Source organism: Lagopus muta, chromosome 3, assembly GCF_023343835.1.
Source record: "Lagopus muta isolate bLagMut1 chromosome 3, bLagMut1 primary, whole genome shotgun sequence".
NCBI classification, from domain to species: domain Eukaryota; kingdom Metazoa; phylum Chordata; class Aves; order Galliformes; family Phasianidae; genus Lagopus; species Lagopus muta.
This window is the reverse complement of record NC_064435.1, coordinates 7,980,818-8,004,477: the sequence shown is the minus strand read 5'-3', so window position 1 is coordinate 8,004,477 and position 23,660 is coordinate 7,980,818. Positions and strand designations below refer to the sequence as shown.

The window sequence follows — 23,660 nt, the reverse complement described above, 5'->3', positions numbered from 1 at the left end:
AGGCTCTGTCCCACATCTGCTCCTGTTGTTCAGTCAGTTCTGGCAGGGGACAACCAGCACTGTGTCCAGGCATAGAATCATAAGATCTTAGAATCGTTTGAGTTGGAAGGTATCACAAAAGATCATCTAGTCCAACTCTCCTGCAATTAACAGGGATACCTACAGCTATAGCAGGTTGCTCACAGCTCCAACCAGCCTGATCTTGAATATCCCCAGGGATGGGGCATCCACCACATCTCCGGGCAAGCTGTTCCAGTGCCTCACCACCTTTATTGTAAAAACCTTTTCCTCATTTCTAATTAAAATCTCCCCTCTTTCAGTTTGAAACCATTTCTCCTTGTCCCATCACAGCACTTCCCAGGGACTGTTCCCACCAGGCAGTATTTGGTATGTGGCACTGACTGTACCAGTGCCGGGGGAATTCTGTGAACTGTTCTGTTTGCTGGCACAAACCCTTCAGTGCTAATCCAAACACACTACAGAAAATGCAAAGATTTCCAAGAGACTTCAGCAGTCTCCGTGCCGTGTTCTAAAATTAATTCAGGCCAACACAGGATCAGGCCAAGTTCACATAAGCAGCTTTAGCCTGATGTCACTGGAGATGTTGATACGAATTTTCAATAGAAAGGCTTGAATTGCAGGGTGATTGCTTCCTGAAGGCAAAGTATTCACATGTTATATCAGCTCTAAGAATCTGTAACTGTGAGAAGGACACAGTCCAGCCAAGGTAAGATTTAGAAATGTCTTTTGGATAATTTTTAATGCCTGCTCTACAGAGCAGGAGTGACTTATTGTAGCCTGAAATCTGTGAAGCTTGTGCTTAAAGCAGCCTTCTGCACTTCTCCTTCACAAATGAGGACTCAATTCCCTTATTCAAAAGGGAATAAGACCTTAGAAATGATTAATTTTCCCAAGGAAAATTTTCTCTTTGCCTGAGTGCATTTTATCCTGTTGTAAAAGCAGATATTTGATATTTTCTTCTAGCTTTAAAAAATCTTCCAAAATCCTAAAATTATGGGTGAAAACCAAGATTGGGACAACATATTAAAAACAAACAAAAAAACCTAATGAAGGATAAGTATACATCAGACATTGCATAAATGTATATATATGGCTTTGCACGTGTCTGTATTACAGAAAATCTAGGACAGACCTGCTTTAACAATGAGAAGGAAAATAATTTTTTCATCTATTATATTATGGACAACCTGTTGCCCTGCTGCACAACATGTAAACGATACAAATTTTAGGAACATGTTAACAGTCAGCAAAATGTTTAACTGGCAGACAGGCTTTGCTGGATGCTTGAACAGATCAAAACTGATCATCCCCATCTCCTCCCGTGCTAAGCAATATACAGAGGCATGATAAAAGACAACCTCAAAGGGATGAATGGAGAGGATGCCAGGGCATGGTACTTCCAGAAATGGCATTTCCATTAATCCACAAATTAACATTCAGAAAGTTAAATTTATAGAGTTCAGACAATGACAAAAAAAATAAAAATAATAATAAAAAAAAAATTAAAAAAAAGGCAATGTGTTGCTTTTGGCTGGTGTAAATGGATGTGATTGCTTTGACCTCTGAGAAAAGGAGCTGTTGTCCACCTGCTGAGAAGATCACCAGCTAATAATGTATTGCCTCCATCCTTACACTAATAGGTATTCATCCCTACACAGGTATGCAAAGCTGATGAGCTTGGTTTGTTTAGGGAAAAGTTTTTATCTTCTGTTCAAAACTCTTGGTATCTTTCGTTCAACAATGCTCTCCCATCCTTGGACAGGCAACCTATCCAAATACAGACTCAGTCTTGCAAATTAAGAGAAAAATTCTGCATGCTCACGAGAATTTCCTAGAAGCATAGACTGGAAGGATTCCCTGAAGATCTCTAATCTCAGTGGCAAGCCCCAGTGCTGCATCAGACCAGTCATGGTTTTGTCTATCAAGCTTTCCAGCAACAGATATCCCATCAATTTTCTGTTTGATCCTTCTCATCCTCCTAGTGAGGAAGTTTACTCTCATGTCCTAATGTCCAACAACAGGCAACAGTGACCGGATCATCTGCAAGTCAGGCTGGTGAACTCTGTATCACATTGTAATCAGAGAGTGGTTTGCATTAGAAAGAACCCTTAAACATCATCTAGCCCAACTCCGCCACAGGCATCTCTCAGTCCATCAGGTTGCTCACAGCCCCACGCAACCTGGCCTTGAACACTTCTGGAAATGAGGCACCTGCGTCTCTGAATGCTGCAGTAAGTTACTGTTCTGTGGGTCTCTTGGGATTGGCACAACTATCCCCTCCTAGAAGGTGGATGGGACACAGCTCCATACCCCAGCAGGGGCAGAATGAGTGATGCCAGCATGCCCCAACAAGTGCCATCCCAGCATAGATGCTCTTACATCTGCACCGACAGACACCGATGGGAATTAGTGTGGTCACCAGCAGAGCCATCGGTGAACCCGAGGCAGGAGCCAGGAGTGCTGGGTCCTTGTGGGTGCTCTGCCAAGTGGGCCATGCTGCTCCCCCCAGTGCTCCCTGATCCCTTGGCTTTAGGGCACAGCTAGGGCCAGATAGGATTTCTGCTTTCACTGAACCCAGCTAATTAATTTGTGACATTGATTGCTTTTTGCAATATATTTGCCTCTCATTTAACATGTGGCTACTGTGCCTGGGAACAAAAAGATCCCAAACCGCACAAGTTGATTATATTGGTAGCATAGCATACAAGCCTTGTTAGAAACAAGCAAGCTGCCCTTATGTCTGCAGTTATCTGCTATAAATAAAGTCTTTTAGATCTCCAATTAAAAAGATTTGAGCATTGCTACAACACCAGGAATGCCAAATATTTGCCTGTGGTCAGGAAATTAAATTTAAAAGGCAAAATAATTTCCTTTTTTTGCAGTGATGATCATTTCTAAAGACAACAAATGCATAATTGGGTGCGTTGTCTCCTCTCAGAGCATAAAAGAAAAACTGCACAGACAACTACACTGATGTGAACCCTCACAGTGTGGAGCCTTGCAGGACTTCTGCCTGTAGCATTCCCCAGTCCCTTTCATTGCCAGAGTGCTCCTGCATTCAGTTCTCAGAGACACCACAGACTGAAAAGAAAGATCTAGTAAATGAATCACAGCCTCGATGCTACGAACGAGCTTAGCTCTGTAGAAGCCACTCTACTACTCCTGGGAATGGAAAAATAGCACTCTCTAGTGGGGAAATAAAATAACTTACTGGAAAACAAATCACTGTGTGGTGTGGAACTCTCCATAGGAAAGCAGCTGTAGCTTCATATCTTTACCCAATTTTTCTTCTGCCTTCTTTGTACACCTCTGGTCACTTACTGCCTCCATTTAGCCAAGGAGGAAGATAGTACCTCCTGAGCTGTCCTGACTGTTCTGACTTCAGCTGATTTCTTCTTCAGGTGCCAGAACTGGGTCTTCTCCCTTGGGCTTGCTCTTGGCACATCATACACATATGTCTCTGTCAGTGTATGGACAGTGACAAGGGCAAAGGGAGAACAGATGGACTAATGAAGACGATGTCAGGGTGTCTCCTTAGCACAGCAAGGAGAGGGCTCCTTTCCTATCTTTTCCTTTCACCGTCACCCAGTGGAAAACTCCTTCCTCATTAAGATGGAGAACTCATTACAGGCTAAACTGAGATGCTAATCAGATATTAGCTGTAACCGTTAATGAAAGAGCTAATGAGGTGCTGAGACCTCTGTCTCTGACTGAAATGAGTTAATCACATTTCACTGCTCAGAAACTCATTAACCTGCATGAGTGCTTGCTCATGTTTCCCATTCCTTTGTTTATGATAGGAAATAAAGACAACATTCTATCTTTATTAACTTACGCCGTTGGGTCTCCCTGCTTCTATGAAGTCATGCAGCTATGGGCCAGGCTTGCAACCAGCTGTGAATTCCTTTGGTTCTTGAGGAATAGCATCTGTGGGGAATGCTATCACTGCTGCAGTGGCACACGCTTTCAGGGAGGAGGTTGCACCAGTGCAGGGAGGGAAGGAAACACCACACACACAGTCACATTGAACAGTGATTTCTTCTTGCCCATGGCTTTTGGAAATGGTGGTTTAAAAATTATTCCAGCTCTCACAAGCTCGAGCTCAAACTCTCAACAAGAATTAAATTGCCACCAGTGATTTCACTGCAACTTCAGAAGCACTTCAGCAAGAGCATACAAAGTGCTCCTGGTTGCACTCCTCCTGATGAAACTCCCAGTTCTTTCCAGTTTGGATCATGTCATTCCTGTTAGTGATGAGCAGTTATTTCACCTGATTCCAGTGGGTGATCTGTGGGATAAGTAATTAGGAATAAATTGTAATTGAGTTAGCTTGATGCAGTTTTGACTTGGTTTCTCTCACGTGTTATCAATAATACCTTCTCTCAGACTTCTGGAAAGGTCTTTACAACCCTTGAGTCCATTTTAACCTTAAGGCTTGATTGGGTTGGAGTCAACTTTGTTCATAGCAGCTTATATAGTGCTGTGCTATGCATTCATGGCTATGAGTGTTGATAGAGCACCAGTGTTTTGGCTGCTGCTGAACAGTGCTTGCATGGCATCAAAGCCTTTTCTGTTTCTTGCTGTGCCTCTCACCGAGGAGGCTGAGTTGCAGCCAGGGCAGGCCAGTAGTTATTCCATCCCATATAATATCAACCTCAGCAATAAGCTGAGATGGAGGGTTGTCTTCTGAGGTGGCTGTTGCTTGGACACTGGCTGGGTATTGGTCTGCTGGCATGAGATGCTGAGTGACCACCTTTGCATGGCTTGGATTTCTGCTTCTTTTAACAGATTAAACTTTAATCATAGCCCATGAGTTTTCTCTCTTTTGCTCTTTCTGTTCTCGCATGCATCTCACTGGTAGGAGGGAGCAGATGTGTGGATGCTTGGCTGCTACCCATGGTCAACCTCCAACAACACGCACTGCCCAAAAGCCATGAGCAGTCTAATTCTCTCCTGGCCTACCAACTTTGACTGACCAAAACAAATGGTTAAAACATTTTTGTTTCTGAAGGTTTTATGAGTTTCTGCTGATTTTATTTATCGACCTTCCATTTACTTCTATTTCCCTGTCTACCTATTCAAATTAAACCCTCAATGACATGGTCTGTCAGCCAGACAACTCTCCAAAATCCCCAGTGATGAACCGCTGGTCATCAGCCACTCCCATGACTGTGACTCCACAGCCAGAAACTCAGTGCTTCATCAGCCTCCTGGGGCCCTTGCTCACTCATACACACCCTCTGATGTCTGAGCACGAGGATGTGTTCTAACAAGTCTTCCAGCACCCAAAGGAGAAACAGGATCAGAACACAACAAAAGTAGATGGGGAGAAGCTGCTTTAAGTGTTCCTTGATGTTGGCACTTGGCTTGGACTTCACAGGATGAACACAGCCTGTGGGACATAGCATTGGTGGCATAGGGCAGGATGATTTTCTTGCTGATTTAGTGTCTGGGTGAACAGGGAGGCAGCTGACAGCACAGCTATGGGCCTGCTATGTGACACTGGAATATTTGATCATGTGGAAAAAGTAACAGGTCTAGGAAATGTTACGTCTTAGTAGGAGTGTCAGTGTCACAGGTCCAGCCAAATTCCTATATGAATATATTTATAATCTGCCAGCCAAATGTTGCCTTAGAAACTAAGGAGTAAAACAACGTGCAACATTTCCGATAGGAGAAAATTAAACCATTGACATTTACCTCCTCATAAAATAACCTAACCTTGGAGAACTTTCCACTGAGGGAAACGTGTTTTATTTCACATTGCCTGAAGATAAGAAAACAATGAGATCTGCTCACTGAAAGTGTAGGAGAGACAAGTGAGAACACATTTTAAAGGTGGCAAGAGAGTCCTCCTTCTTTTCATTGGTTTGCTTTAATTGCTGTCCTCAGTGTGAGCCATCAGAGAAATCCATGCCATGAACTGAAGCCATATTTTGCCTTTGCGGGTAGCTGTTTCTTCAGTTGATTGTATAAACAAAAGCCTTTGTCCAACTCCTGTAGTTGGTCCATCTGTCTAGATGTTGCTCTTGTTGCTGCTACATACCTTACTGTTCCCTGGAGTCTTTAGACTGTATACTTAAGACAAATTATTCTCCAGACAAAATCACTTTAGGCATGGAATCTGCATTTCAGTGTACTTCTTGTGAGTGGACATGAAGCATGGTTTTGAATGGCAAGCTGTCCTCATTTTATTTTGCCTTGCTAAGTATGACAGAGGAGGAAGGCTGAGACCTGGGACTGTTCAGACCGGAGAAGACTAAGAAGGGATCTCATCAATCCTTACAATTCTGTCATTCTCTGATGGCATCCCCTTCTACCCTTCAGAGTAATTTTGGTGCCAGCAAAACCCAAGCACAAACGAAATCCGTTAAGAACAATGTGGTATTAAGAAGCAGGCATTAATATGGTGCCAAATGCACAAGCAGATCCTTCCACCTAATTGTGGACTCCAACAGACCAAAGGCACATCCCTACACGTTCGGGTATGCTATGCCTATGTGTTTGGAGAGAGGTCTGCAGTGGTTGTGAGACCCCACCTCACACATTTGGTTAGTTAATGGTGGGACTGTTCTCCTTTTCAGCAGGCTAGATAGATACATTAATTTTCAAGATGCTCCTGAAAGACAAGACTAGCCACACTGACAACTGCTTTACCATTGCAGTTTTTTGCTTAAAAGCTCCCAACAGCTTTAAAGTTTGAGTAACGGTGACATAAAGAAGCGTTTAGAGTTAACGTTCCAGAAACTTTATGCTGGTGTTGGTAGGTTTCATGTGGGTTTGGAGGCTGGCCAATAGAGAACCTCTAATCTCAGTAACTTCCCTCAGCAGCATCAACCTTTAGCATGGTGTGAGGCCAAGCTAAGTAAGAGCCACAGGCAAAGGATTTTGCTACCACAGGTTGGGAGCCTAGTTATCACTTGATGGCTGTAAGACCTTCTGCTAAGGAACAGCCTATTCTGTGAGTGACTGTGGGGACAGTTGGAGAGGAGGAATCAGGAAATTACTGAGTTACTGAAGGACTGGGATCAGGTGGATGTAAGACCTAGAGATACCTAAAGGAGATTGAGAAGTGAGCTTTACCTACAGGTCAGTGTGGGAGACCCAAATGCAGCTTCTTGCACATTAGGAAGCCATTTAGGGGAATTTAGGATTCAGAATGCTAAACTTGCTGAAGAATGTGGGAACCTTCAATTCAAAACCTTGAAGTTTTGCTGTTTTCAACTTTACTCTGGGAGTGAGGAACGATTTGCAAACATCATGACTGTAGTAGTTTTCTTCATGGGAGAAGAAAACTGTGTCAAGAGAAGATGGAATGCTTCCATCGTGCACTGTTACAGGTCAGAGGAGGTCCTAGGAACTAACGGAAATACTGTGGGGAACAGATAAAGTACAGACAGAGAAAAACACCTTTGACTTGATAACAGTAAAAAATTTATTTTGATTCATATCATACTGAAAAATTAAATAAATAAAACATCAAAGAATGATTGAGACTGCCCACCAACACAGCAAATGAAACAAAACAACAAGAAAATGATTATCATATTCAATTATGTAGCCAGAAAAAGTTGGAAGAAAATGTGTTCATGAGAGAAAAAAAGTGCTCAAGACATCTGGCTTTGGTTAAGAACACAACACACTCAAGGAGTGATTCAGAGAATTTTCAGGGGTGGTAAACACAGTTCAAGAGTTTGATGTCTCGACATGTTGATTTAGCAACTTCTTCTTTTAAACAAAATAAAACTAGAAAATTCATAGCAGGAAGACAGACAGTCTTCCATTGACAGTGGGAATGAATTCTTCTTCCAGCATCATGTGTTGGTACCTCTTTATTCCGAAGGCATTTGAATGATGAGCAGTCAGTCACATACAGGACTCAACAGAAAGTTCCTCTGGAATAGAAATGCAATGGTGTGGACTATCCTTCATCCTACAGCTTGTAAGGTCTACCCTCTACTCTCCTCCTGCTCTGAAAAATGGACCTCAGTGGTACGTATTACTACCTGCAGTTGGCAAGAAAAACGCAAATTGCAGGTTGTCACATGAAGACTTTAAATCTATCCAGAACAGTACGAGCCAAGAGCTCTGTATGTGCTGTCAGAAGCAGAATATCCAGGGAAAAGTTGGAAATTTAATTGAGCAGCAACAGGAAACTTTTTAAAATAATACGGGCTAGAAGATAGCTGATTTTTTTTTTTTTTTAATATCACTTTTCTTGACTGCAAGCTGCCACTTGTAGTAAAATAATCAATGGGAAATAGTACCAAGCCACAACTCTCTTCCATACCTTTCTGAAAATGACTGGAATAGTAATGAAATGTTCCCATTACTGACGTCTGAGAGAAGAAAACAATGGGAAAATAAATTGTAATATTTCAAACTGATGATTTAAAAATAATCTCCAGAATCCAGTCAGAGGGTGAAGATAATGCTGGAGTCTTCCATAGGAATTTTTTCCTCTTAAAGTTTCTTTGCTTGACTAATATTAGTGTGACATCTTTCCAGAAGCATATTAACAATTTAAATAGTGGAAATTATTAAAATAAACAAGATTCAGGTAGAAACATTAAGCATGTTGAATTTGCTCCACCTGTGACACGCAGCTGAGTAGTTGTGATGGCCAACATGCTGGGAGAGGACTTCTTGACATAAGGATCATGAACAGGTCTCATAATGAAGATTTGAAAATCCAGCCCTTTCCCTATTGCTAAACTGAAGAGTTATACGTGTACAACAAAGACAGTTCAGTTCCTTGTTTGGCATCCACAGCTCCTTTCACGCTTTAAGCCCAGTAATAGTCATGTGGGTAAAGGAGTTCATCTCGGTGAAACACGTATATTCCGTCTGACTGTGTCATTATGCCATGAACTGCTGCCTTGGAGGGGAGCACACTATTAAAAGCCGGCCGGGGGGGACAAATCTTGGACTGAAGCACATCACCAGTTGCAGGGCTAGGCTTTCACTGAGCTCACACCAAAACACCCATCCACTAAGACGTGTTGTGGCAACTGGTGCACGAAAGACAGGTCATTTAGATACAATTTCTGAATTACCTCAAATCCCAAACACTGTAATCCATTAGAAATGAAAGACACTTTTTTTTCCAGGCCCGATCTGAAGTCCATTGAAGCCTGTGGCAAAAACTCCATTGGTTTCAGCAGAGCTGAAAATTGGTCAACAATCCGTAAGTTCTATTTTCATTATTTTGGGAAGCAAAACCCACAGTTCTCCACTCTTGAGAACCTGAACTTCATTCTTTGAATCCAGACAAATCTGCAGATGTAAAATCGCCACTGTCACTTCCCTCCTCTCCTTGTCTGCCAATAATGCATTCACTCCTGAGCAACACACATAAAGTCTGGCTTACACTGGGATCAGTTTGCGTAGATCATGTCTTCACAGATGTTGCTACTGTGCAAGGGATTCATCACTACTGTGTCACTATCTTGCATTCCAACCCATGCTATCTCTTGCATTTCAAATGTAGATGTTGTAGAGATACTTTCTAAATTTGTAAAAAAATAAGAGGAAAAGATTCCTTGGAACATTTGGATATTTTCCCATAAAAAAGGTAAAAGCTACCTTTAAAAATTAGCCTTGTTTGTGTATTCTTAAGTACAATATAGAAGATATTATTCTTAGTTTCAACTACAAAAGTATACCACTTGGAGGCTACACTTTGGTTAATTTCCCTCCCCTTTATTAAAAAAAAAAAATACCATTTGTCACCATTAAAAAAAAAAAAATCAAATCTTTGCACAATATAAAAGGCACATGTAAACGACTGAAAGAGAAAACAGTCCACTTTCCACCTTAAACTGATTAAATAAAAATAAGCATTTTGGAGTAATTTTCACAAAAAAAATTTAAGAAGTTATGTATAACTAAACAAGACAGTTAAACAGGCTAAAAAAGGCCTTCGTTTTTCTTTTATTTTTATTCTTTTTTTCTGGAGTTTTCAATATTTTTTTTTCTTACTATGGCTGTATAGGAAGCAATAATAAATAAGATATGATCATAGGTGATTTGATCTGCGTTTCCTAGATGCCATCAATGCAAAATGTGGCTATGGTAGAAACAGTTACTACTCCAGGCAACTTCATCACGTTTTTGCTTTATAATGCATGAAACCAGAAGTAAAAGAGGAAACAGAAGAGAATTTGAAAAGATTAACAGCAGAATTGAATTCATTACTTTGAGGTAATTCTTACTATGATGTTCAGAGCTACTGTAGGTGTCAAATCCTAGAAGACATTTCCCATGTTCTTCAAGGATTTCTTGCCTTACTCAAGGAAAGAACGGACATACAAACAGCAGTTCCTGCACCCAAGTTCCCCCAAATTGCAACAGGTAGATCTTTCACCAGTAATTCAGGAATCAATCTGTAGAGCCTAAGGAGGGAGTCAGGATGTCATTTATTCCCACAACTGATCGGTAGTTCCCAGCTATCTATAGATAGCAAATCAAGTGCAGCATTGAAGCTGGTCCTCAGCTGAGCTCCCTGTGGTGAGCATTGCAGCAGTGTGATACTCCGAATCCATTCCAGATTCACACCTTCAAACCTGGCTGACATCCAGATCATCTTCACTGAGCTTTGTGCTGCTGCATGTTGGAAATTGCAGCCCCTACTTGTCCCTGTGGCTAGGGTCATCTGCCCTTGAAAAATTTAATTTTTTCAATGGAGGCAAGAGTCAAAGTTACATTGAACTCAAAATCCCCATCATGGACACCTGTCTGTCGGAAAGCCCCAGCTGAAGCGTTGTTTTCCCAGTAGTGATGCCAGTGTCCTCTGCTGTCTGCTCCAAAACCATACACATTCACCTAGGAAATAAAAGAACTAGTGATATGGCATGGAAAGCAACTGGTCATCTGAAATATTGAAAGCTTTTTTTTTTGGTTATCAGTACATCTATAGACATCACCACCCGATGACCTCTTTGCTATACCAAGTTGTTCTACTGACTGAGATGGTGCCACCACAGGATAATGGCCCATGGTCTAATCAATGCTCATTACACCCTAAGCTGTGCTGAGAGAAGAGTAGAAAAGTCTTCAGTTTGTCCTTGTCTTCCAAATAAAATCCTCTGCAAAGTGTCTGCCCCGCAGTCACTTCTGATCCAGAGTCAGATGGGCGTTATGCTTTTTGTTTGTGTATACTCCTGTGGCCTCTCCTCTCCCAGCTGCTCACTCATCAGTGGCTATGCATGTCTCCTCTGGTCATAAGCTCAAATCTTATCTGAAATGAGTTTGCTCATTGCCTACTTGACAGAAACCAATATCCACCCAACCTGCCCATCCTATCTGCCTTGCCATGGTACAGTTTCTGCCAGTATCATTAGGAGTATTACTGTCAGCATACTGTCAACACCCCTCCAAGCAATAAAGACTGAGACACAAGCTCTCTTTAATCAGCAGAGCTGTGTCTAGGCCAATGATTTTGCCAGCACTTTTTTTTTTTTCTCTTCCCCTTTTGCTACCAAGCTCATACTTGCATCACCTCACATTATCCAGTCAAGGAAATTTCCTCATACTCATGGAACTGAGGCATTTACTGTTTAAATTCACAAGCCTGGGAACAGAAAAGGATTTGAAAATAAGTAATTTGTATTTTCCAAACTGATTATGTAGGAGTTGGTAAATAAAATTATTCCAGTGGGATTATGTTTAAGATTCAGATATCTAAATGGGTGTGCTTGAGCACTTGGAGAACTAGGCAGCAATCCTTGAGCTCAGGGACCAATCCTGCTCCCCAGATGTATTACCAAATGGTTGGTCTGCCTCTTGACTCCACGGACTAAATAGTTAACACCTCAATGCAATTGCCCAAGCATAAGTGCTACTTGAGATGTTCTTGAGTACTTGACATCTACTCAAGAAGGGCAGATGTCACACAGGACCAAGAGACTCCCACTCTTCTGAACTGTCATCTGGAAGTACAGGGCATATTCAGGGCACTGCCAACATCTGCAGGTGCCTGAAGTCAGACAACATACTCTGGACTTTCACTGATGAGATGGATACACAACTAATTGTAGATGTAGACACAATCCATATTTATACATCTTTTAATTCCAATAACCTTTTAGCTCAGTTAAATTTCTCTGAAATGCATTCGAAACCCTATCAGTCTTAGGCATAAGGAAGAACTGTTTCTCTCAGAGTGGTCAGGCAATAGAATGGCTGTCCAGGGAGGTGGTGGAGTTGCCATCCCTGGCAGTATTCAAGAGGTGTCTGGATGAGGAGCTACGAGATATGGTTTAGTGGCTCAGGCTAGTAATAGTAATGGGTAGATGGTTGGACTAGATGATCTTGTAGGTCCTTTTTAATCTTATGATTCTATGATTCTACCATTAAAAGAAACAGCGACTGGTCACCCAAGCATATCTGAATATTACTGAGGACTTTGAATCTATCTGAAGAAGCAAAAGGCACAGAAGGTGGCAAATAAAGGTCAGGGCATGATTTTGGCACCTCAGTGTGGTACATCTTATTTAAAACCTATATATCCACACATAGCCAGACTTTACCTCATCGCATACATGGAGTGCAAATATCACAGAAAGAAGGCCTGTGGAAGGGTATCTCCCATGATTCTGAAGCCAGTTTTCATAGACGTATTTGATAAAAGATGGATTGTAGATCAGGATCTAGGCAAAATTGGAGAGAGAGATTCATTACTAAAACACCTGGGGGGGGGAAAAAAAAAAACCAACAAAACAAACTGTAGCATTTCATCCCTATAATGACACCCCTTCTGGCAGCACAAGTGAATTGCCTTCACCTGTGCTCCCATGGCTGACTCATTGCTCGCCTCAGGTGATCAATCACAAGTTCTGGCCATGATTCAGCAGTTCCCATACAACAAGTGAAAGGGAAACATAAAATCCCATAGTTAAGCATGATCCATATTTTCTATGTGCAATTGCGCATATCTACTCCTTTGTCAGAATCAGTATCCCACTTGATCACACTAACATAAAGCCCAAGTAATTCCTCCTGAAACCAATGGGTATGATTCTGTGCAAGAAAAAGAAAATTAGGCATTCAGTTCTCCCTGCAGCATCCTGCCATAGTGCAGGAGAGCTCTGGGGAGTCTGAGGCCTTTTCAAAGAAAATGTAAGATTACATGCTGTATTTGGGGGCAGTATCAGCATCCATATCTTCTGCAATGTATGGCAACCGTGTCTTGGTGTCTATATTTATAGGTCAAAGAAAACCCGAGGGTAGGTATAAACTATCAGGAATCCTATCAGGGAGCATCAGCTGCATTTCTCCTGTTTCCCAAACAAATTATTTTTCTATGTTCTTCTATTTCTTTTTCTTTTTTTTTTTTCTCCAGCAAATCATACATCAGTTCTAAATGATTGTTTCCAATAGATGACCCCATAATTTCTCCAGGAGATAACAGTCTGATGTATGATTTGCTGGAGAAACAGTGACTCCAAAGACAGGTGGGAGCCCTTGTTTTCAACCTTCTTGTACTGAATCAGGAAAAGAGAGGCTTTTCCCTCCATGCTGCGTTTGGAATTAGAGTGAGTGTTTCACTGCTATCTGGTTAGCTGCAGGGCTTTTTCTTTTACAAAGTCAGGGGTTAATTGCTGATATTTTATCTGTGTGTAATTGCTTCTCAAATGGTGCTTAGGTTCACACATTGTGATAGGAAACACTTCTTGTCTCTCGTTTGGGAAGCTCCTGAATATCCCCAGCCCAGGGCTAGGCTGGTGCTACACAGTTGTGACACTGCTTTGACAACCTGCCACAGTCTAACTCACAAGGGTTTTGCAGAAGTTAATGTGTCCATCACCACAGGTAGAAGTGAGCTGAGTGATTATTTAATACCCCACATAGGTCCACAGTTGAAGTAGAGTGATACAAACTGATAGTGGTTAAAGGCCTCATCTGAAATCCTTGGCAAAACCCAATCCGGTGAATGAAGGATGCACTCTAATTTGTGATCGTAATCCTCTGGGACTGACAACATACTGTGCCACTCCTTGAGAGACTGAGAGCTCTAAGCTTCTCTGAAAACCAGCTTCTTCAAAAGTTGCTGGAACAAGACTTCCATGTTGTTGGAAAGTCTGTGGAAGATGAAATGTCTTTAACTTCCCTTTACACAGCCTGCCTTGCTTATGTCCTCAGATCATACAGCTACAACAACAGACTGTGCATGATGGCTAAAGGTCCAGCATGGGAACAGTCATCTTGCTCCATTGGAAATCCTGCCCTGTTAAATCACAGCGTACTTGGGGAAAAAAGTCAGTTTGCTGATTACTATTTAGTGCATAATCCCTAAACAGCACAAAGGAACTAAAACTTTTGCTTATCTAAGTCTTGTAAAAAGAGTGTATTTTGGTCACTACTTTCATGGATGTTAAAGACTTTCTTGGATTCTTGCAGTCTCCTGAAGAGGGAAATGATCTACAGATGGACCAGCAGAACAAATTAACAAATGAGCACTGCTCACCTTTTCCTTTTTGACTTTGATCTTCCGTGGAACAGGAACATATGTGCTGGTAAAAGAAAAAAAAACAAAAGCAACAACAACCAACGTTAGTGAAAACCCAGCACAACATAAAAAAATGTATTTCCAAAGGGAGAATGAATGTATTTCACATAAAGTAATACATTCAAATAATTTGAAAGTAACAAGTTCAGAAAGTGGTTGGAAAATGAGGCCGCAATTAAGTAATAGAGCATGAAAAAAAATAATCTGAGCTTTTATTGAAGCAAGGCTTATAGAAAGGCATTACTTTTTTTAATTTTCAAGGTAATTATTGACACTGGAACATCAAGGATGTAGTGGAGCATATTACTACACAGTTACTATGACACAGAGATCATGACTTCTAATTCTTGGACCATTACTTTTGCAGCTTTTGCACGCTGGTAACAAGGTTTCATGCAATTTCATGGCAGAAATTGCCCACCAGGGGGAGACCTTTCCCCTCCTATTACTAGTAGCTGCTGCATTATTTTCAGAGAAGGTGGTAGCAGAGCAGTTATTTGCAACTCGGGCATCCCAATACACAGCCCCTCACCACCAGGCTATTCCCTGCCTCCCAGGGGGATGCAGATGGCTGCCAGCAGTTCCCCAGTGTAAGCCTTTCAGATCACAGCTTATGACTGGCTTGAAATCACGAGTCATGTCTTGAAACAAAAAACTCTTTTCTGCTCTGTGTCCCATGAACAGCACATGCTGAGACTGCACAGCTCATCACGAGTGCTGAAAAAAAATCTAACCAAGGTTGAATGAAACAAGGTTGTGTCAAGTGAGAAAATCTGTTGAACTGGCCTTCTAATTGGAGCGTATCTCAAAACATGTCCTGTATACTTATTGCACAGAGGTTGAGAGCCTTCCATTAGCATCATCTAAACATTTTACGTGTGATTTTTGGTAATCCAGTGGTGAAAATGGCAATGTTCTCATTTCCTGAACTACTTTTGGGCACTCTGACCTGAGATGTCTACTCTGGGCTCGATGTAATAGGAGAGGGGACAGGTGGGTTGCAGTCCCTGCAGGTGTGACACAATAGACATGCACAGAGTTTGTCAGTGCTAATGGAGAAAGGGATACCTATGCAGACTTCTCAGTCTGCCGTCAGCAAATCTGCCCCTGCACCTGTTTCCCATGTCTGACCTTGATCGTGAGGAGCAAGCTTGACAAACCTTTCTGTGCTTAAGAGGACAGAAAGGGCTTCCTTGTTGACAAAATCTCACTATTACATGAATAAACAGTCAGTCTTTTCCAGAAAGGTGACAGTGATGTAGAGGAAACAAGGAGACTATTTCATAGGCATGTGGCCAGGTCCAGTACAAGTGTTCAAGATAATACTGGCAGACAGCTCTAATCCACCCTCAAGACTCCTGTAGCTCTTGTCATGTGATAAGTTAGTCTTGCTTATATGAGATATATTTTTTTAGAAGCAATACCCAAGTCCTGAAGAATCTCATACAACTGCATAGAGTACTGGCATAGTGCTTGAAGTCAAATGGAGACCCCAACTGTTAAACTTACATAAAATCTGGGCTGCTGAGCAGCCAGAATGCTTGTGATTTTTTAGCAAATAGATCAGTCCTAGAGATCTACACTGTAATAGGACGTCCATCAATCAAGTGGTAGAAGTCTGAAAGAATCAATAAGCCATCAATTACAGGAATATCTGCTGTTTGGCTTTTATTTTGGACAGTCAAAAAAAAAGAAGTATTAAATATAAAATAAACAATTTAAATATTATATTATAAAATAATATAATAATAGTAAATTAATAATATAATCTGAATGGTGGTGGCCCTGCCTGCGTGCCTGTAGTGATCCTTGGGGGTCCATTCCAACCCAAGCCATTCTATGATTCTATGGTAATGCTGCTGGGAGGTGAACAAGCTAACTCACAGATTTGAGCCTTAAGAGTTTATTATTTTGTTTGAATGGAACACAGAAAATAAATCACTGCATAAAAGCCCAACCAACAGTGATGCCTACCTTTTCTTTTAAGTATGAGTGCTGTTAACCTGAGTTTGGTTGACACTATGCAGCCTGCGTGAGACACATAATGGCCACACACATGCAGTAAGGAGTTGAACACTTCTTCTCTTTCAAAATACCAAATTTCAGATGGGTTTTATTCCTATTTGATCCTCCCTCTCTTCCACAATGTACTCTCAGCAGTTTCCTTACACACTATATCTGATATTATGATTACTGCCTCCTCAGAGGTTTATACCATTGGTCTAAAATTCCGTTTAATGTGTTGTTATGATTTGTGTGCTTATGATTGTCTGGTTTTATTATGCAGCATGTGCCAACTAATTAATAATGCAATTGCCCTGCTATGGCAAAAATCTTAAAATACTGTTATTTCTTCCATGTGATAAATACATACTGATTTACACCAGCTGCTTACAAGCCTATTAATACAATCTAATTATAAATATATATATCCTGCAACTTACTAAGCAGGGATATTTTTCCCTTAATGTGCTGATTTCTAATTCCTGTTATTGACTAGTAGTTAAGCAATTGTATGTTCCAGCCAGGCTAGGACTCACTCAACTTTTATCTCTCACTGCAACCCACTCGTTGTGACCTCTGAAAGGTAAATACTCCACAGAACATAGGAATGGCTTTGCAGTTTGGGCACAGAGCAGTGACAGTGATGGAAACATGGATGGTTGACACTAGCAGCAAGGGATGATGGTCGATGGTTGGACTAGATGATCTTAGTGTTCTTTTACAATCTTAATGATTCAATGACTCTATGGACTGGCCCCCAGCAAGCTCCTCTTCCTAGCATAGACATGTATTTGACAAAGATGTATCAAGGGGCTTCATTCAAAGGCCACTGAAAGCAGCTGGAATCCTTCCGTTGCTTCCTGATGGGATTTGGATCCAGGCTTCAGGCCAGAGTTTTTCAATCTTTTTTTAATCAATATAACTTACGAAATAAAAGAATTAAGCCTTGCAAAAAAGGTCAGTGATATTTCTTAGCTGATTCTATCAGTGGGTTGATTTACCTGAAGTATGACTGTCTGTTGAAAATGGATTTTTTTGAGACAACTTATGACTGGACACACTAACTGCTAGTGACAAAAAAAAAAAAGCTAAAAAGAAACGAAATCACATTTGTTACTAATTAAGAGAATCCTAATGAAAAGGGAAGAAAATCAAAAATGCATTTGCTAAGAGGAAAGTATTTTAAAAAAGAATTAAAACTATTTTTTATCCCATCGAAAAGTTTACATCCAGCAGATAACCTCAATCATGTGATATTGATACAAATATCACATATTTCATTCTCTGGATTAAGAAAAGCCATTTTATCGGAATAGAGAATCTGCTAGCAAGCATCCAGAAAAAAACATACAATTTGTTCACACTTCTAATTCTAGTGCTGCCAAAAATGCACTTCAATCTGAAAGCACTCATAAAGAAGAAAGAGAGAACAAACATCATTGTGGCACATTATTGCCAGGTAAAATGCGTTAATTTAAGGCCGTCACACAAGTGCTGCACAAAACAACGTTGCCTCCTCTGTATGGCTGTCAGTCACCACATGCCATGCTATCCTGAGACACCTTCATACTGACAGAGCAAAGATGTTGTGGCAAAACTGAGCAGAAGTTCAGCAGGGTTATCTGAGACAAATTCGGGGAGCAGGGCATGAATGGGAAAAGGAGAAGGAAAAAGCTAGTCAAGGATGCACAGAGTAACTCCCTGTCTTCATCTACACCAAACCCAAATACTACCTCTTGCATCACCACTACTCCCCACTGAAAGACCCAGGATAGGTGAAGAGAGATTTGCTTCTTCACTTGGCACAATTACTTGTTTGTTCTCTCTGAAAATCCATTTTGGGTGGATGCAAGACCCCACCTCTGCTCTCATGAGACTCCATCTGAAACGCTGCAGGAGCCACCAGCACAAGAAGGATGTGGGCCTCTTGGAGTGGGTCCAGAGGTGGCCATGAGGATGACTGGGGCTTACAGGACATCTGAAGAGGGACATTTTACAGGGGCATGTAGTGACAGGACAAGGGTTTCAAACTGAATGAGGGTAGATGTTAGAAGGAAATTCTTCATTATCAATGTAGTGAGGTACTGGTACAGGCTGCCCAGAGAAGCTGCAAATGCCTCACCCCCAGAGATGTTGAAGGTCAGGTTGGATGGGGTCCTGGGCAGCCTGATGTGGTGAGTGGCAACCCTGACCATGGCAGAGGGTAGGAACTGGGTGGGCTTTAAGATCCCTTTCAACCCAAACCATTCCATGGTTCTGTGATTCTGTGTCTCTGGCCAGACCCAGGCACTGAATCCCAGGACAAAGGAGGACACGAACAAGCCAGTGGGGGAGCTGAATTGAGCAGTCAGGGCAGGATGAGCCATTTCCAGCTCTTCCTCTGTCCTTAGCCATGTAGCTGTGAGTCACATGAAGGAGGAAGAGTTGATTTTCTTGAGAATGGAGGCAGGATTGTTCATCCTCTGCTGAAAAATCTAGAAAGGACCAAAACTGCTCAGGTAACAGCTGATAAGTATAGCCAAGTTTTCATTTTCCATCTCTCTTCTCTGCTGCAACCCATCCTGAAGACCCCCTCAGATCTCAGCCCTGCAATTAGCTACAGATCTGATCCCATGACATGTCTGACCTCCACTGTACATTTGAAATCTGATATGGATTTGTCCCAGAGCACCTGGACTGGAGACAATTTCCCAGCAGGAAATTAAAATAACACCAGACAGAAAGTTCAAATGGTGGCTTTGCTCTCTGAAGCAGGTAGAAGGGAAGGAGCGAGAGTATGAGAAAGAGCGGAGGAAACAAGAGAATGTGAAGGGGCTCTCCAGCCTGAGAGCAAGTCTCAGAGCAAAATAATGCTCTCACATGGATCCAGCTTTCCTACAGATGGGTATGGCTCTATTCAGAGAAATGTTGCAAGTGTTTAACCCTCAGGACCTTCCTGGGAAGACTGGGGAGAAGTGGGTGTCTTCTGACCAGGGAAAATGCATAGAGCTTCTGATCAACATGCCCAAGGGAAGAAGTTCTGGATGGATGTCTAAACACCATGGTCTGTGTCTGCTCTTCCTTCCTTACACAAGCATTCTGCACATTCTGCAATCTATGAGGACAGGCTGAGAGAGCCTAGAGGAGAGAAGGCTCCAGAGAGATTTGAAAGCAGCCTTTCAAGACCTAAAGGAGGGCTATAGAAAGGAAGGGAACTGCTCTTTAGCAGAGTTTGTTGTGACAGGACAGGGGGAAATGGTTTCAAACTAAAAGAGGAGTGATTTAGACTGGATGTGGAAAAAAGTCTTTTACAATAAGGATAATGAAGCACAAGAACAGGTCGCCCAGAGATGTGGTGGATGTCAAGCTGGATGGGGCTCTGAGTAACTTGACCTAACTGCAAGTGTCCCTGTTAAGTGCAGGGGAGTTGGACTAGATGATCTTCTGTGATCCCTGCCAACTCAAACGATTCTATGATTCCCCCCTGTCTCCTTATCCTCTTCTGCAAGTGGGATAATGTATGCTGGAGATCATTTGGCCAGCAAAATGTCACAGCAGGATAGTGTGGGTGGCTAAGACCCCTGGTCTCATGACTAACCTATAAAATGCCTGATTCTGTACTTACGCTGCTATAAGAGTGAAAAGACCACACTGGCAAATCCCCACTTCTGATTAACTTACAGGGGAGCTTCACAGACCCTCATAGACACCCATCCTTCAGCCTGTCCACTTGGTACTGCCCTTACTTACAAGTTGATAGTGCCTGTGGTGAGAGCGGTGACAATCCAGCGCAGGTCCAGGGTTTTGAAGGGGATCACGATCATGCTCACATTTTCTGCCAGCTCTCTGTAGCTCTCAGGATAAACAAAGTGGTGGGTGGTCTTGCTCCCAACATCTGATTCGTAACCAATGGTGGGTGCCCGGTTCATTCTACAGCCCAAAAATAAGAAGTAAGAGAGTGAGAAAGTTGGAAATGAATTAGGTGCAAATGTGATTTTTCTAGCTTGAAGTGGCAGGAAAAAGTTCCCATGGCTAAAGAGAGTGCTGCATGTAGGCTCTTCAGGTGTAGAGATCCACAGGCAGCTTAAGTGACCTTCATGGTGCATAAATTAAAAGCAAACAAAGGATAGGCTTTAGTGTACAGTTGGGTTTGTCTGCAAAGGTGTCTCTCTGAGCATGTCCCTGGGTCCCCTTTATGGTCAGCAGAGAGCTAGTCAACAGAGCCGTGGGCCAATAAGGACACATATCCTCTCACCCTAATCAATATATTAATTACACCTCTTGCAAGTGAGAAAATTACTGCCCAACTAAACTTCACACAGTTTGCCTCCTTCGTACAGGTGTATTTGGATGTCTGGGGTGTAAGTAACAAACCACTACTTGTGATGAGAAGCAGCAAATACTCCTTGGGGTCCTTTCATGAGAAAGCACCAAATTCTCAGTGGCAAATGCAGGATCTGCTGCCAAACCCTTCATTTTCACAACTTTGATCATCTATCTAGGGAACAAGGAGCACTACAAAACCAGCTTCAAAGCCTGATAATACCTGCTTTATATCCAGTCTGCAGATCAGAGAACCCTACGGTGTGGCTGGCCTTGCATATCTCCATGGTACAGTACAATACCAACAGAAACTCTCAAGTCAGCTCTCAGCAAAATAAGTTTGTCTGTTGCCCAGAGAAGTCTCCTGTAGAGACAGAAGCTCATCTCCTGGCAGGAGGACAAGGAACGATGTAGCTGAGGAAATGATGGTCAGCATCATACATTGCTGGATAACATACTGCTGTTGCCACTGCTAACAGGGAAGCAAACTCTAGCAAATTTAAGCCAAGTTGCATTTTGCAGTGCTCCCTCAGGTGAATCAGTTAAATTTCTTCTAATTTCCTCAAAGGGAGTTATTAACATAGGTAGAACATCCTGTGTGGACTTGTTGCTGAATTCTCTTCCTTTCCAGCTTTAAGGATCCTCACTGTAATGCATAAAAGTACTACACAAAGAGTAAGAATTCCTACACTTCTATCTTGAGATTAGTCAATCTGAAGTACGTTATACATGGCATGTTTTCTGTGAACACAAAGCCAAGCATTGTGTCTTAATTATGGATACAAAGGCAGCAATCATACACAGTCTCAACAGAAAGGACTGGGATTTCACTTAGTCAAGAAAACTGACAGCAAAGCAAAAGTGACCCGGCATACAGTGTATGGAAAGGAGGGTGTCACCTCAGGCTCTTTTCTACACTTGGATCTATTGCCAGAGCATGTGAAAGTGAATTACCAGATCACCAGAGATTTCATTTGTTGGATTAGCACATGGATGGGTCACCTCCTCTGCACAAGGTTCTTCAACAAATCCTAAAACCTTGTGCCATTCATTCAGATCCAGCTTGAGACAGCTAAATTAGAAGTCACATGTAAGAAAAAATTCTTTCTCAGTGAGGGGGTGAGGCACTGGAACAGGCTGCTCAAAAAAGTTGCAGATGCCCTGTCCCTGAAGACTTTCAAGGCGAGGCTGGATCAGGCTCTGGGCAACCTGATCTAGCTGTGGATGTCCCTGTTCACGGCAAGGGGACTGGACCGTGATCTTTGAAGGTCCCTTCCAACTCTAAGGGTTATATGATTCTATTCTCGAAGTCAGAGACAGCCATGATAAATTCCAAATCACAGAGAGTTTCCCCTTTGCCAGGGATGCATAGCTACAGAGGGGGGGACACATACCCTTAATTACTATAAAAAAAAAATTCAATTTTCCTTCCAGCAAAGCCTGCCAGGCTTTTCTATAAGAATTTTGGAAACATAGGCCAGGCAAGGTAAGAAAGTCCACACAGGAATTGGGTGGTCTCCAAAGCAAGGAACAAAGAGTTAAGCATAAATGCACTTCCACTGCCAAGCATTTACAACCCATGGGATTAAGGTGGGGGGCTCTTCCCTTCACGTACGAGAAGATCTGGTTGGCTGACTGCCTCTGGGAAGATATTTGTTTGCTGCACGCAAATGAAGGAAGCAATCCTTGAAATAATTTATCAAACACATCTAGGTATCCGAGCGGTGTCAAAAATAGAGAGGCTTAAGGTGGCCTAGCAGTTCAATAGCGCTGATCTTCTGTTGACTCACTTTCAACTGCTTCCAGCTAAACATTACATTCTGAGAGAGTAATTTCACACACTGTATTTCCAGTAGTAGTCTCTCCATTCAAGGCCTTCTGATCTGCCCCCAAGGCTCCCTGAATTGTGCTGCACAGCCAGCTGTGGTGTAGAGTTGGAGAATGTGTTGGACTACTGTGGTCAAGAGAGCTCCCCCTGAAACCTTGGCAAAGTGAACTTAGCCCAGATATCTTGATTGCCTTCTGGGAGGTTCTCTCTGCCTACCTCATGTCTCCTTGTCTTTCAGCAGGAAAAAATAGACAATGCTCACTGTCACAAAAGACAGAGTTGATACGTCCCCTAATGAAGTGGCTCTAGCCATTAAGCTGTCTCCTCTCTGCACAGGAGCCTTCTCAACCTACCACTGCTTAGAAGTGAACAAGTGCAAGAAAGAAAGATCTGATACAGTCAGTTATGTGTGCAAAATATCATTTGTCAGCCCTAGCTAGAGAGAGAATGTTTACCCAAGATTATCATTTTTTCAGGCATTTTTTTAAAACACAAGCAGTTTTGAACAGTGCAGAATAAGTTACAGTATCAACACATACCTAAATCCAGGACAGGTCATGTTTTCCTTCTGGACTAGAACAAGAAGCCGTATCTTTAACACACATAATTTATATTCCTGTAGCTTAGACAGAACCTGAGCACCTGATTTCACTAGGTAGTCCTTGAAATCTTTTTTGCTCTCTTGTCCCAGAAAATAGCAGTGAATCTTCAAACAACAGAGACCTCTGGAGCTGAAGTGGTGTCTGCTTACCTGAGCACAAAGTCATGGGAGTCAATATCTTGGCCATACTGAGACTGACGAAGGTTGCCGGAGTTGCCCACAACGGCACACCGTCTGCATGAGAAAGTGCTCCGCTCCTGCAGTGGGTCCCCGTCCCCAGGAATGATCCCAAACAATTCCTTGAGAGTATCATTAATATTCTTCGGAGATTTCTCTCCTTGCAGTTTCTGTGAGGGAGAAAAATCACTCCAGGTTACCACTATACCAGTATAGCC

At 42.1% G+C, this 23,660-nt stretch overlaps 2 protein-coding genes across 3 annotated transcripts in view; both read right to left on the bottom strand.

The window, feature by feature from the left end:
• NDRG1 (N-myc downstream regulated 1) overlaps positions 1-23,660 on the bottom strand; it is a 342,384-nt gene that overhangs the window by 105,336 nt on the left and 213,388 nt on the right. The gene's annotated exons all lie outside the window — the stretch shown is intronic.
• ST3GAL1 (ST3 beta-galactoside alpha-2,3-sialyltransferase 1) overlaps positions 7,439-23,660 on the bottom strand; it is a 72,978-nt gene continuing 56,756 nt past the window's right edge. For both annotated transcript variants that reach the window (XM_048939713.1, XM_048939714.1), the window contains exons 3-7: positions 23,416-23,612; positions 20,264-20,443; positions 14,489-14,534; positions 12,552-12,671; positions 7,439-10,845 (exon numbers count right to left, since the gene is read on the bottom strand). In XM_048939713.1, the coding sequence (XP_048795670.1) occupies positions 10,672-10,845; positions 12,552-12,671; positions 14,489-14,534; positions 20,264-20,443; positions 23,416-23,612 (717 nt within the window). In that variant the 3' untranslated portion in view covers positions 7,439-10,671. The remainder of the gene's footprint in view (positions 10,846-12,551; positions 12,672-14,488; positions 14,535-20,263; positions 20,444-23,415; positions 23,613-23,660) is intronic.